General features: G+C 43.8%; 1 protein-coding gene and 1 non-coding gene across 2 annotated transcripts in view; one reads left to right on the forward strand and one right to left on the reverse strand.

Annotated features, from left to right (window-relative positions):
* Positions 1-6,465, reverse strand: part of NOL10 (nucleolar protein 10) — an 84,467-nt gene extending 78,002 nt beyond the window's left edge. The window contains exons 1-3 of the mRNA XM_055327382.1: positions 6,302-6,465; positions 3,907-3,952; positions 1,627-1,725 (exon numbers count right to left, since the gene is read on the reverse strand). Of these exons, the coding sequence (XP_055183357.1) occupies positions 1,627-1,725; positions 3,907-3,952; positions 6,302-6,367 (211 nt within the window). The 5' untranslated portion in view covers positions 6,368-6,465. The remainder of the gene's footprint in view (positions 1-1,626; positions 1,726-3,906; positions 3,953-6,301) is intronic.
* Positions 2,995-3,141, forward strand: LOC129511211 (U12 minor spliceosomal RNA). Its single transcript, XR_008664769.1, has one exon. It is a non-coding gene; the product is annotated as a U12 minor spliceosomal RNA (small nuclear RNA).
* Positions 6,466-12,962: the final 6,497 nt, after the last annotated feature.

Here is a 12,962-nt window from a genome sequence, read left to right on the forward strand (position 1 = left end):
GCCTATCACCCCATGTTTGTAAGACTCAACACTGATCATGTAAGTACTCTGCACAGTGATTGTTCATCTCTGTGAAGCCCAATTTTAGGGCCTTTCACATTTTATCTTTTATATTTCTGTAATGTCTTCATTTTTTGTAAGTTTATCATGTTTGCATTATTAAGAAAAGAAAAAGACTGATTTTTAAAGCCAATATTTTTTAAAAAGGAAATAAGGTAATCTTTGAGTTCCTAAGACCTCATTTAAAAATAGGGACGCCTGGGTGACTCAGTGGTTAAGCATCTGCCTTTGGCTCATTTTTAAAAAGTGTAAAATATACACACACACACACACACACAAAAAAAAAAAAAAACACCGTTACTATATACAATATATTCCATAAATTTATGTATAAAACTACATATGGCATACATAGTTCTTACATATGAACTGGAGGCTAAGAAATGTGCATAGTGTTAGTACTGAGACAACCATTACAGAGTAAGAGACACTGGCATGTTGATGTATAAAAGTTCTGTCAAATAAGAAAGTGTTTAGAAAAGGGATACAAATGCATGTTAAGCCAGCGAAGCAAAAAAAGTATATGGCCAATACACAGGATATTGTACCAAAAGCACAGCCAAACCACACCCTGGGTAATACTCTTCTAAATTATAAAACATTAAAAGTTCCCTATATTTTATACGAGTGACACTCATATCACTTGAAACTGATGAATATTACTAATATAAATGCTTAGTGGCATAAAAAATATTAGTCCATTATACAGTAAGTTATGTTATAAGTAACCCTTCCTGAAACTCTCAATCATTGTTGGTAGGAATGTAAAATGATCTGACTTTGGAAAAAGTCTGGCAGCTCCCTCTAAAACTAAAACTAAAAAGACCTTATGACCCAGCAAGGTTCTCAAAACAAGCCTGTATAGGGTTGTTCACAGGGCTTTATCAATAACAGCCAAAAAATTAGAACAGTCCAGGTGTCTATTAAATGGAGAATAGATAAATAAACTCTATTTTTATAAGGAAATACTATTTGGTAATAAGAAAAAACTACTGACATACATAACACATATGAATCTTAAAGTCCTAAGAAAATAAGTCCCATATAAAAATAATCCACAAAGTATGACTGCATTTATGTAAGGTTCCAAAACAGGTTGCACTTGTCACCAGTACCAAAACAACAACACAACAACAACAACACACAAACCACAGAGCATTGCCTCTGCATGGGTGGGAGCAGGATGATGAGGGCCATGAAAGACATTTCTGGGTAAAAGGAATGTTCTGGATCTTGACTGGGATTTGGCTTACACAGGTGTATGCCTCTGTCAAAACTCCTCAAAAGATGTGGCAGAAAAGGACACTCGTATCTGCAACCTGCTCTGAAATGCATTAAGAAACAGAATGAATGGATGGATGCACAGAGATGGAGAGATATGGTCATGCAAAACACTAATGAGAACCTAGGTGATAGGTAAAGAGATGTTTACTATACAATTTTTTCAGTATTTTTCTGTATGTTTGAAATGGTTTATAATAAAATGTTAAATAAAGAAGTGACCTTTCCCACCCTAGCATTTCCTACTATAAAATGTATGTAAATCACGTATGTAATGATACTTACCAGTTGCTAAGATATACTGTCCATCTTTTGACACTTTAATAGTGGTGCAAACAGTAGGCATTTCAAAATCCTGAATAAGTTCAATTCTCCTACGGACATCTACAAAGAGAGGAAATAAGTAATGGGTTTAACTACCAAGTGCTTATTTTATTTCATAAAAAGACAAACCACAGAGAACAATCACTATGAACAGGTCATCAACGTCCCCGTACTTCCGAGCCTTGGGAAAGCACATCAGTACAGACCCACCTATCACATGGGGAGGTTTTTTCTTAGCTCATACATTAGTTTTCTAAGCTCAGTACTTAGTGTACTGAGCCTGCATGAGCAGGGGGGAGGGGCAGAGGGAGAAACAGGCTCCCCGCTGAGCAGGGAGCCCAACATTCCAAGGACCTGAGATAATGACCTGAGCTGAAAGCAGATGGGTAACCCACTCAGCCACCCAGGCACCTCTTATTTTTACTTTTTAAACAGAAAAAATATCATCACTACTTGAAAAGAAAAATGTCCATAATGGTGTGAAACAAACATCCAGTTTCAAAATCTGGATAAAGGGGAAACAACAAACATCATACCACTATTATTACTCAGTCATAGGTAAGACAAAAATCTTATCTTTTTTTCCTTCTAAATAATAATAAGTTTAAAACTTTCAAATCTTAAGTTAATGTAAGAAACTGCTACCAAGAAACTGGCACACAGCTGAGCTGAGAGGACCCAGGGTAAAGATTTAGAGCAATCTCTCTGGATCAAAACACAAACATGGATTCTCACAACACCTGGTTCCCTTTTCTATAAAAATGTGTGGATTCTTGCGGGTTGCTATAGTAACAATGGGTCTACTGCAAGGACTGTTTATGACTCTATGGCACATTACTGCCTTGTTTATTAAATTAAACCCAAATATAAGATTCAAACCAGCTGAGTAGGAATGGCCCACTCGATATGGAAGATACACAATAGTTTTGAGATGGGCTGAAAGAGTTCATGAACAGTTTTTTCCTCTAAGTCATCTAAATCTGTTTTCCTACACACTTGGATGCTGGAGTAGATGGGGGAATCAGAAGAAATCCAAATCAGTGAACATTACTAGGGCAGCAGTTCTCATTTTCCTTTGACTCAAAGTTTTCTCATCTAACTTCAGTCCCAGCTATACAAAGCTATCTCTTGCAAGATGCTTGCCTTGGGGTATTTATCTCACACCCAGAAGAAACCCCTTCAACATCTTAGTCTTTGATTTTTAGAGACAAATTTAAACAATATATATGGAAAGTAAATCATCTTTCTTATATGACAAGTTGTGATGGAGAAAATTTAGTGAAAATTTGTTAAAAAAAAAAAAAAGAAACCAACCCGATCAATGCCTCAATGCCTCAAAGTTATGAGTAAGGAAAATAATTCAGTGTGACACATGAATCCTCACTGTTAATGTGAGGTGAATTTTTAAGTGGGTAAAGGTTGCCGCAAAGGTGACCGGCCTACTTTGTGGGATGCCTGGGAGTCACAATCTGTCAGTCCCCCTTTAAAACAAACAAACAACTGATCTTATATTCTTCCCAACCACCATCAATTAAAGAATCAAAATCTTCTGCAATGATCTTTTAATAAAAAAAAAAAATTGACACAATGCGGAACAAGGCAATTATGGCACTGCTAGGACAGACTGTCCTCCTTGGGCCTCTGACATTCCTATACATCTTGCTAGGTATGATAAGGCCACAATGCCCCAGCCATGCCTTCACTTGAGCCAGTTCTCTGGGTTACCTGTACAGCTAAGAACCTGGACAGGTAACACGTCTCCTCTGGACAAAGCAGGCTTGCTTCCTGATTGCTATAAAAGCAGCGGACTCCCCAAGCTCAGAGTCCCTCAGCTTCAATACAAGCCCCCTGTGTGGCCAGCAGCTGCGGGGCTATCTAAGTGCCCCTGGGGGACTCAGGGCAAAGAGAACTGACAGCAGTATGCTGACATGTCTGCTACCTGCCATGCCACACTGAGTAACAGAGTCCTCATCTCCAACCCAGGAGTCTTGCATCCTCTGCTATTATCCATGAAATAGTAACAGGCTAACTTATTTGGTTATACATAGGTAGAATTAAACCCCACACCCACCGGAAGGAACGTTATCAATTACAGCATAAGGTTTTGTAGATGGAAAAGGGCAAAAAAGCATATTTTGAGCCATATTTTTGCAAACCTCCACTTAAATGTAACAACAAATGTGTGAAAGCATTATAACATGGATCATGAATATAGCCAAAGTGGGAAAAAATAATACTTACCAACATCCTTCTTCTGTAGTGCTCTCTTCTTCCTGTCAGAAAGCCACTTAAAGAAAATGAAGAGACAGTTTCAAAACATAACTACTTTGCTTTTCTGCTTACAAAAATGCTCATATTAAAAAAAAAATCAAAACATTACAGGAATACATTCACATAGGAAGTGAAAATATTCTCTGATCCCAACCTTGTTACCATATCCTCTGGATTTTTTTTCTACTACATATTTAGACGCATTACATAATAAATTCTAGAACTACTATGTTTGACACCACAGAAAATGAATTCATCCGGAAGGCAATAAGCCTCAAATATTAGGGGTTACAACTAACATATGGGATAACTTTATTCACGTGAAATATTAATCAGTAAAACATTAAAAGGAGAAAGTTTCTTACAGAAACTTTTTTTTTTTTTACAAAGAAGAAAAGTAGATCATCAACTAACCAAACAGCTGATACCTGATAATGAAGAAATGACACTTTTAAGTCAAATTCATCGATGGCAGATTTCATTCTGAAATTAATGGAGCTCAGCACAGTGGGCAGTGTAATTCCAAAGCCCAAGTCTCTCAGGTGGCCCATCAACCTCATCCCCACTCTGCTTCCCCCAGCGACAGTCATTTGCACACAGCAGCTCACACTAAAGCCCAACGATGGCTTCCAGCAGCACTAAGGACAACCCCCCAACTCCCTACCTCAACCTTCAGGGCCCACCTCTCCAGCCTTACCTACCCCTGCTCTCCCCCACCCCACCCCGGCCAAACACAGCCACACCTACACCTGTGCTTCTTCTGTTTCTCCAACATGCCAAGAGCATTCCAATCTGGAAACACTTAGACTTTCTGTTCTCCCAGCACTGAAAACTCTTTCCCCAGCTTCACACGACTGGCTCCTTTTCCTTATCCAAGCTTCTGCTCCTATACTTCTGGTGGAGAGGCCTTCCACGAAGGCTTTACCCAAAATACTTTCTCTGACCACGTTCGCCACGACGCTTTCCTCTACTCACACGTCCCTCAAAGCACTTAATCATTATCTGCAGTTGACTCCTCGTTTGTTCACTCAACCTTTATCCCAACAGGGAACTTTGATGGGACGTGTTCTCTGTGCATCCCAACACTCACAACAGGGCTGCCCGCGTGCAGTGACCTCTCAACAAATGTGGGGAATGAACAAAATGAGAAAAGATCATACTGTGTGTGAAGAATAAAACTGGAAGATGAGAAACTACCTAGCCTGAATTCTGAAAAGAGAGGACAAATCGAATCCCTGACTTCAGGTCTTTCAGGGGCAGACCCCGCAAAGAGCTACATGTATTCTGACTTCTTTTTTATTGTTGTTTTTAAAGGTTTAATTTATTTATTCATGAGAGACACAGAGAGAGAGAGAGACAGAGAGGCAGAGACACAGGCAGAGGGAGAAGCAGGCTCCATGCAGGGAGCCCGACGTGGGACTCCATCCCGGGACTCCAGGATCACGCCCTGGGCTGAAGGCGGCGCTAAACCACTGAGCCACCTGGGCTGCCCTGTATTCTGATTTCTAAGGGCGAGAGTCAAATCCACACCAGCATGCTGTTAAATGACAAGTTTTAAAACCAGTATCTAGGGGATCCCTGGGTGGCTCAGCGGTTTAGCGCCGCCTTCAGCCCAGGGCGTGATCCTGGAGACCCGGGACCCAGTCCCATGTCGGGCTCCCTGCATGGAGCCTGCTTCTCCCTCTGCCTGTGTCTCTGCCTCTCTCTGTGTGTCTCTCATGAATAGATAAAATCTTTAAACAAATAGACAGATAAATAGATAAATAAATAAAACCAGTATCTAATCAGTGATCTAAAAACGGAAATCAGCCTCCGCTACAAGTCTCCTCTCGCTGGAAGCAGTTGGACAGAGGCTTGACTGAAACTTTTAAGAAGTAAAAAAAAAAAACAAAAAACAAAAACAAGCCTCAGGGCACAGGTGTGTGAGCTTGGATAAGCAGTCACCGTTCCCATCACCGGATCTGTTGCACATTTTAAATATAAGACTGTAAAGGAATCGCCGTTTTCCCAGCTCCTTCCAATTCCGAGGTCCTGAGGTCCTAAGGTCCCAAGACTCGATGACATCAAGGTAAGGTCAGCAAGGCTCAGAGACACTGCCCTCTACACCCTAAATTCTGTAACCGATCTGTTCCGTCCTCCGTGCGGCGGAGGCTGGGAGCATCCCTCGAAGCCCAAAGGGACGCGTCCTCTGTTCCAGAGAACCCGACGGAAGGTGCAGCGAAGCTGTCCGGCGCCCATCACCCACCCTCGGCACAGCAAGGTCCCGGTGTCCCAGCACCGACCGCCCCCGCCCCCCCCCCCCCGGAGTCAGGGCCGAGGCCAGGGGCGGCCGCGTCGCCAGGAGGGGGACCCCGAAGCGCCTCACCTCGGGCAGCGACTTGCCGCAGCTGAGACTGTAAACCTTCACCTCGTTGAGGCTGGACACCTGCATGGTGGGGCAGAGCCGCGGCGCCCCGCGTTCCTCCCAGCGCCCGGGGCCCCGCGCCGCACGCGAGCATCCGGCTCTGAGCGTGGGCCCCGCGCGCCTGGGCGGCGCAGGCGCAGGCGCAGGCGCAGGCGCCGGCTGATGACGCAGGCCCCGCGCCGGAACAGCGCCCGTCTCCGGAAGAAGGAAGTGGCGGGCGGCGGGGAGCGGAGCGGCTGGGTGGACCGCGAGCGGGGCTCTGGCGGGGCGACCCCGGGGCGGGGCAGGAGGGAGTCGCTCTCTCGCCCCTCCACACCCCTGGCCGTTAGGAAGCCCCCGGAGCCGCCGTCCTGGCCGAGTGTCGCGGTGCTGGCCGGACGACCGGAGGTCTTGGAGGCTGGGTCCAGGGACCCCAGCGGGAGAAGGCGGCCGCGAACCGGTGGACTCGTATTCTTTTCTTCCCAGTATTTAAGCTATAATACATCGCATGTGAGTGCGCTCTACAGCTGGTGTCGGGGGATCCCTGGTGGCGCAGCGGGTCAGCGCCGCCTTCGGCCCAGGGCGTGATCCTGGAGCCCCGGGATCGAGTCCCACGTCGGGCTCCCTGCATGGAGCCTGCTTCTCCCTCTGCCTGTGTCTCTGCCTCTGTGTGAGTGCGAGTCTCTAATAAATACAGTCTTTAAAAAAATAAATAAAGCAGGTGTAGGGGCACCTGGGTGGCTCAGTGGGTGAGCCTCTGCCTTTGGCTCCGGTTGTGATCCTGGGATCAAGTCCCCGCCCCGCGGGACCCTAGGATCCCGACCTGAGCCAAAGGCTCTCAGAGGTTGAGCGCCTGCCTTCGGCGCGGGTCCTGATCTCACAGTCCTGGGATCGAGTCCCCCCGACAGGCTCCCCTCTGCCTGGGTCTCTGCCTCTCTGTCTCTTTTTTTTTTAATTTTTTTAAAATTTTTATTTATTTATGATAGAAAGAGAGAGAGAGAGAGGCAGAGACCCAGGCAGAGGGAGAAGCAGGCTCCATGCACCGGGAGCCCGACGTGGGATTCGATCCCGAGTCTCCAGGATCGCGCCCTGGGCCAAAGGCAGGCGCTAAACCGCTGCGCCACCCAGGGATCCCTCTGTGTGTCTCTTATGAATAAAGAAATAAAGTATTTTAAAAAGGGCAGCCCGGGTGGCTCCGCGGTTTAGCATCACCTTCAGCCCAGGGCCTGACCCTGGAGACCCCGGATCGAGTCCCCCGTCGGGCTCCCTGCATGGAGCCTGCTTCTCCCTCTGCCTGTGTCTCTGCCTCTCTCTCTCTCTCTAATAAATAAAATATTTCATAAATCTATTTTTAAAAAAGATTTACGGTGTAGTAAAAATGTTACTTGCATCTAGATTTGTTTGACATCCACTAAGAAGGGAAAGAAAAAAAAAGCATACTAAGGAAAATTGTAAAAGCAGGAGGGTGAAGATCGAGGATGAAGTGCTTTTGATATCTTTGGAGAGGGGTGTGTGACCATAAGGACAAACACAGCCCCTCGCTACAGCGTTTTCAGAAAGTTGGTGAACTCTGTTGGTTGTTGGGTGAGGGAGACGGCCTCCGAAACTGCTGCCCAGATCCGGGGACTGGAGCATTTTCAGCTTAGATGCAAAGTTAATGGGAAAGTGCAGTTCCGAGCAGTCGCACGGGGCCTTGTGAAATCCTAACAGTACCGCGTCCCTTGCATGTAACCGAGGTGGGTCATTCCGAGCACAGGCTGTATTAGTTTACCCCAGGGGGAGGGCTTCTGGGCTTAGCAATTTTGGTTTTGTTGTAACTGTCCTTAAAGTTCCAGTCCAGGTTCTACCTTCTGCTTGAGCGTTTCTTTGGAGGAAATGCGCAGGACTGTCATCCCCGGTGGGGAGGCATCGTGCCACAGTAGAGAGGTCACCGGCTCCGTAGCAGTAATAAGCCTTGCAAGCAAGTCATAAAAATAGAAGACACTTATTTTCCAAAATATGCAAGATGATTTCCAAGAAATCTTGAATAATTTTATATTAAAAAGATATTACTTTTATTATTTCCACAAATGTCTTGTAAAAGTCCATTGATTGTAAAATACGATAGTATCTGTCACTTACGAAGTACTATGCGTTAGAAGATATGTAGACCTGTCCTACTAATTTTTAAAAAATATTTATTTAATTCACAAGAGAGACAGAGAGAGAGGCAGAGACACAGGCAGAGGGAGAAGCAGGCTCCATGCAAAGAGCCCGATGTAGGACTCAATCCCAGGACTCTGGGATCACGCCCTGGGCCGAAGGCAGGCGCTCAACCGCTGAGCCACCCAGGCGTCCCCTAATTCTTAAAAAGATTTTATTTATTTGAGAGAGACAGCATGAGCAAGGGGAGTGGCAGAGGGACAAGCAGACTCCCTGCGGAGCAGGGAGCCTGAGGCGGGGCTGGATCCCAGGACCCTGACATCACAAACTGAGCCAAAGTCAGACACTTAATTGACTGAGCCACCCTGGCACTCCTATCCTACTAATTTTGGTAATTAAGGGCCCTAGGCCATTTCGCTTTGCTTTATAGGGTCCTATTTCCCACTGATGCCTAAATTTGCCTTCTCATTCACTGAGTTTCATTATTCTGTTTTTGAATCTTCGTTCATGCTAATCTGAATTCTGGAATGCTCTCTTTTTCACCTTATATCCAGTTTCCACCGCCTTCTCAAAACTCACCTCTTGAATATCTTGTTCTTTCTCTTATGCTCACTGTACTGTATAAGTACCTTTATGGCAACTATATCTTTTTGGTAGATTTTTGTTAGCAACAAACACGGTAATTTAACACACCCTGTAAGGACAATAATCCTGAACCTGGATGTAATGCTGTCCTCGAAGCCTAGGCTTGGAGATTTCCTTCAAGTGCTCTGGTTTCCTTAAATCACCATGACTTCTCAAGGCTAACTAAAATGGCATTTTTCAAGAGCCCATAAAGCATCTTCCTTTATTAAACTTGGGACAGTCTCCTTTAGAACACGTCCTTCATTCTTTTATCTTCTCCCTCTCTCATTTTTATTACTATAGGAAAATGTTAATGTATTTGAAAGTATAATACCATACCAGCTTCAACAGCTCACATGTGACCCAGCATGCTTCCATTGTACCCTCACACTCCCTCTTCTTGGGTTAGTTTGAATGATTTTGTGTAAATCCATGGCAATTATCTTTGAGGGTTGTATTGTACGTGTCTGACCACCCCGTCCATCTAGACTCGGTGGCAGCACTGGGCCTTAATTCATCTCTGGGTTCCCTGGGCCAACTCAGTGCCTGGTGTGTAGCACACTTTCAGTAGATATCTCTTCATTGAAATGAACAATTAATTTATCACTGCTCATCCTGACCCAAAGTCCTAATTCTTTCATCTGTACATTGCGGCCTTATTAAAAACAGTGTATCTCTATGCCAGATGATTACTGTTTCAGATACGTCCATTTCTACTTCTTGTGTCTCCAACAAGAAATGTCAGAGTCAGAAACCACACAGGAGGAAACACAGTGTTTCCTGCAAGATAAAACAAGGTGTTCTTGGTTCCTCAAAGCCAACACAGCTCCCTCTCCACCGTCACTAGCCTGAGGGGCTTACTGACTGTGACTGCACTCTAGGTTGCTTTCCACTGAGGACAGAACTGCAAAGCAGGTGTCATTTCTCCAGTGTTTCTAGTATCATCTATAACACAAACACTTCTGAGGATATAATGAACTGTGAATGTAATGCTTACTAGATGCCTGTGCTTGGAGCTAAGAGCATAGACTGTAGAGCCAGATTGGAGCCAGATCCTGATTCTCCCACTGGCTACCCAGAGAGAGCCTAGAGCTACAGTGAGCAAACCTAATCTCTCCCTGCCTCTGTTTCCGCATTTGAAAAATAAAGATAATATTAGGACCTACTTCAGAGGGCTGTTGTAATTTTTTTAGAATTTATTTATTCATGAGAGAGAGAGGAGAGAGAGAGGGAGAGAGAGAGAAGCAGCTCCACACAGGGAGCCCGATGTGGGACTTGATCCCGGGTCTCCAGGACCACGCCCTGGGCCGAAGGCAGGCATCAAACCGCTGAGCCACCCAGGGACCCCCATGTAATTTTTTTTTAAATGAGCAGATGCCATAAATCATGGAGTCCAGGATATCTATTCTTAACATTCCTGAAGTGAAGGTCTGTCTTCTGTGTCATGCATGTTTAGTTGACGGTGTTTTTTTCCTGTAGTGGTACTTTAGCTAATGGTGTGTCTTACAGTTAATGGGCTTTTATTTCTTTATTTCTTCTTTTTTTAAGATATTATTTATTCATGAGAGACACAAAGAGAGGCAGAGACATAGGCAGAGGGAGAAGCAGGCTCCATACAGGGAGCCTGATGCGGGCCTCAATCTAGGTACTCCTGGATCACACCCTGAGCCAAAGGCAGACGCCCAACCGCTGAGCCACCCAGGCATCATCCATCCATCTTTCTTTCTTTCTTTCTTTCTTTCTTTCTTTCTTTCTTTCTTTCTTCTTTCTTTCTTTCTTTCTTTCTTTCTTTCTTTCTTTCTTTCTCTCTCTCTCTCTTCTTTTTACATAGATTCCATGCCCAATGAGGAACTCGAACTCACAACCCTGAGATCTACCAACTGATCCAGCCAGGCGCCCCCTTGGGCTTTGAGATTCAATAAAATACAGTACAGTTGGAGCACTCCAAACAGCACCTGACATGGTGAAAAAACAGAACCTGACATGGTGAAAACTATGCATTACTTGCTATTATCTAGTCCTGGGAACCAAAATATTTAAAACTATTTAAGAGAAAAAGAGCTAAATGTAGGCTCCATATTTGGAGCCATGAAGCCTAACTTAAATGTTCTGTTCTATTAGTTGCCATTTCAGAAACTTTCAAGCAATCTCCAAGATTCCCCTTTAATTCTCTACCTCCATGGCCAGTTGGTCTCCAAATCCTTTTGATTCTACTTTTCAGATGTCAGATTCATTCTTCTCTGTTGCCATCGTGCCATAGGAGTTCAAAGCTTCATCCTCTCTCACCCAGCCCCTTATAATCCTTTTCTCTGGTCTCTGTCTCCCCCAGGAGACAAAATCATCTCTAATGGGAAAATCTGATCACATTACACTCCAATTCAAAACTCTTTAGTTTTCCCCAAACCTAGAAGAATATATCTGCCTACTTTTGCTGACCTCTCTGGCCTTCCAGTCACAGTACCTGATGCTGCCCCTCACCCACTAGACTCTCCAAGCTGAACTACTTACAGCTTGAAAAATACAAGACCCTCTCCTGCCACTCCTGCTCTTCTGACTTTTTTCAACTCCCTCTCTCTGGAAACCTCGGTAACTCCCATTCATCCTTCTTCATCTCTAGGAGGCCTTAAAATATCTAAGTTCTCATCAAACATTCTATATAATCTCACTGCAGTGTTTCTTAAGCTGCACTTAACCTGGTACTTCTGGCTGTATTCTTTAAAAGAAAAAACTTTAGGATTTAAAAAAAAATTCAATGATAGTCTTTTTAACAATTGATTTAAGCGTATCTGATTATCTGGTTGGCCATCTTCTGAAAGAAGTTCAGTGTCAGTGCCAGGTTTGCATTTCTTTTACAGTTCACTGGTGCCACGTGTCACTACTTTCATTGTCTTGGCTCAGTGATTAGGAGAGGAGGATGGTATGAAGTAATATGATAGGGACAAGTTTGAGCCAAGTAAAAGTCCAGTGATGTCATGGCCTGCTGTGTGAAAGAAGGTTTTACAGTTCGTCAAATAGAGAACAATGATGGGAAGAATCAAATCAACTTGGTCGGGTAGGGGCAGGGAGTGCAAAAGAATTCATGCAATGCTATGTATTCCTTTAACAAAGTGGCAAATGGTTTTCACCAAAACAGTATCTATCATCATAGTAAATGAATTTCAATGACATTGGTTTGCACTTTTAACATTTTGCTTGAAAATAATGTATAGGTTTATTCTGTTGTATAGTAACGCAAGAGCTAAAACCACAATAAACTTATAGCTGGCTTTATATTTACACATCTTCAAGTCAAACATTAAAAAAAAAAAGTCCTAATTGCAATGCAGTGTTCTGCATTGGACCCTGGAACAGAAGGAGCACATTAATGGAAGAATTAGGAAAATTTGAATAAAATCTGTAGTTTAGTTAATAGTATTGCATCAGGGGCACCTGGGTGGCTTAGTGGTTGAGCATCTGCCTTCGGCTAAGGTCATGATCCCAGGAACCTGGGATTGAGTCCTGCATCAGGCTCCACGCAGGGAGCCTGCCTTCTCCCTCTGCCTGTGTCTCTGCCTCTCTCTGTGTCTCTCATGAGTAAATAAACTTTTTTTAAAAAAAAATAGTATTGCACCAGTATTAACTTCTTAGTTTTGATAAACATGCCATGGTTGTGTAAGACAGTAAGAGTAGGGCACCTAGAAGAAGTGCAAATGGGAACTCTCTGTGGTGTATTTACAACCTTTTCATGCGTCTAAAATTATTTCAAAATAAATATGTTTTTTTAAATAAGCCAAGCCAATATTGAGAGTGAGATTTCTTTTCCCCTTACCTGAATGATCCTTACTTAAGGTTGAAGAATTTGTAATTTTTTATCTACTTAACCACATCTCCGTAGATT

The sequence above is a fragment of the Nyctereutes procyonoides genome, unplaced genomic scaffold (genome assembly GCF_905146905.1).
Source record: "Nyctereutes procyonoides isolate TBG_1078 unplaced genomic scaffold, NYPRO_anot_genome, whole genome shotgun sequence".
Lineage (NCBI taxonomy): Eukaryota > Metazoa > Chordata > Mammalia > Carnivora > Canidae > Nyctereutes > Nyctereutes procyonoides.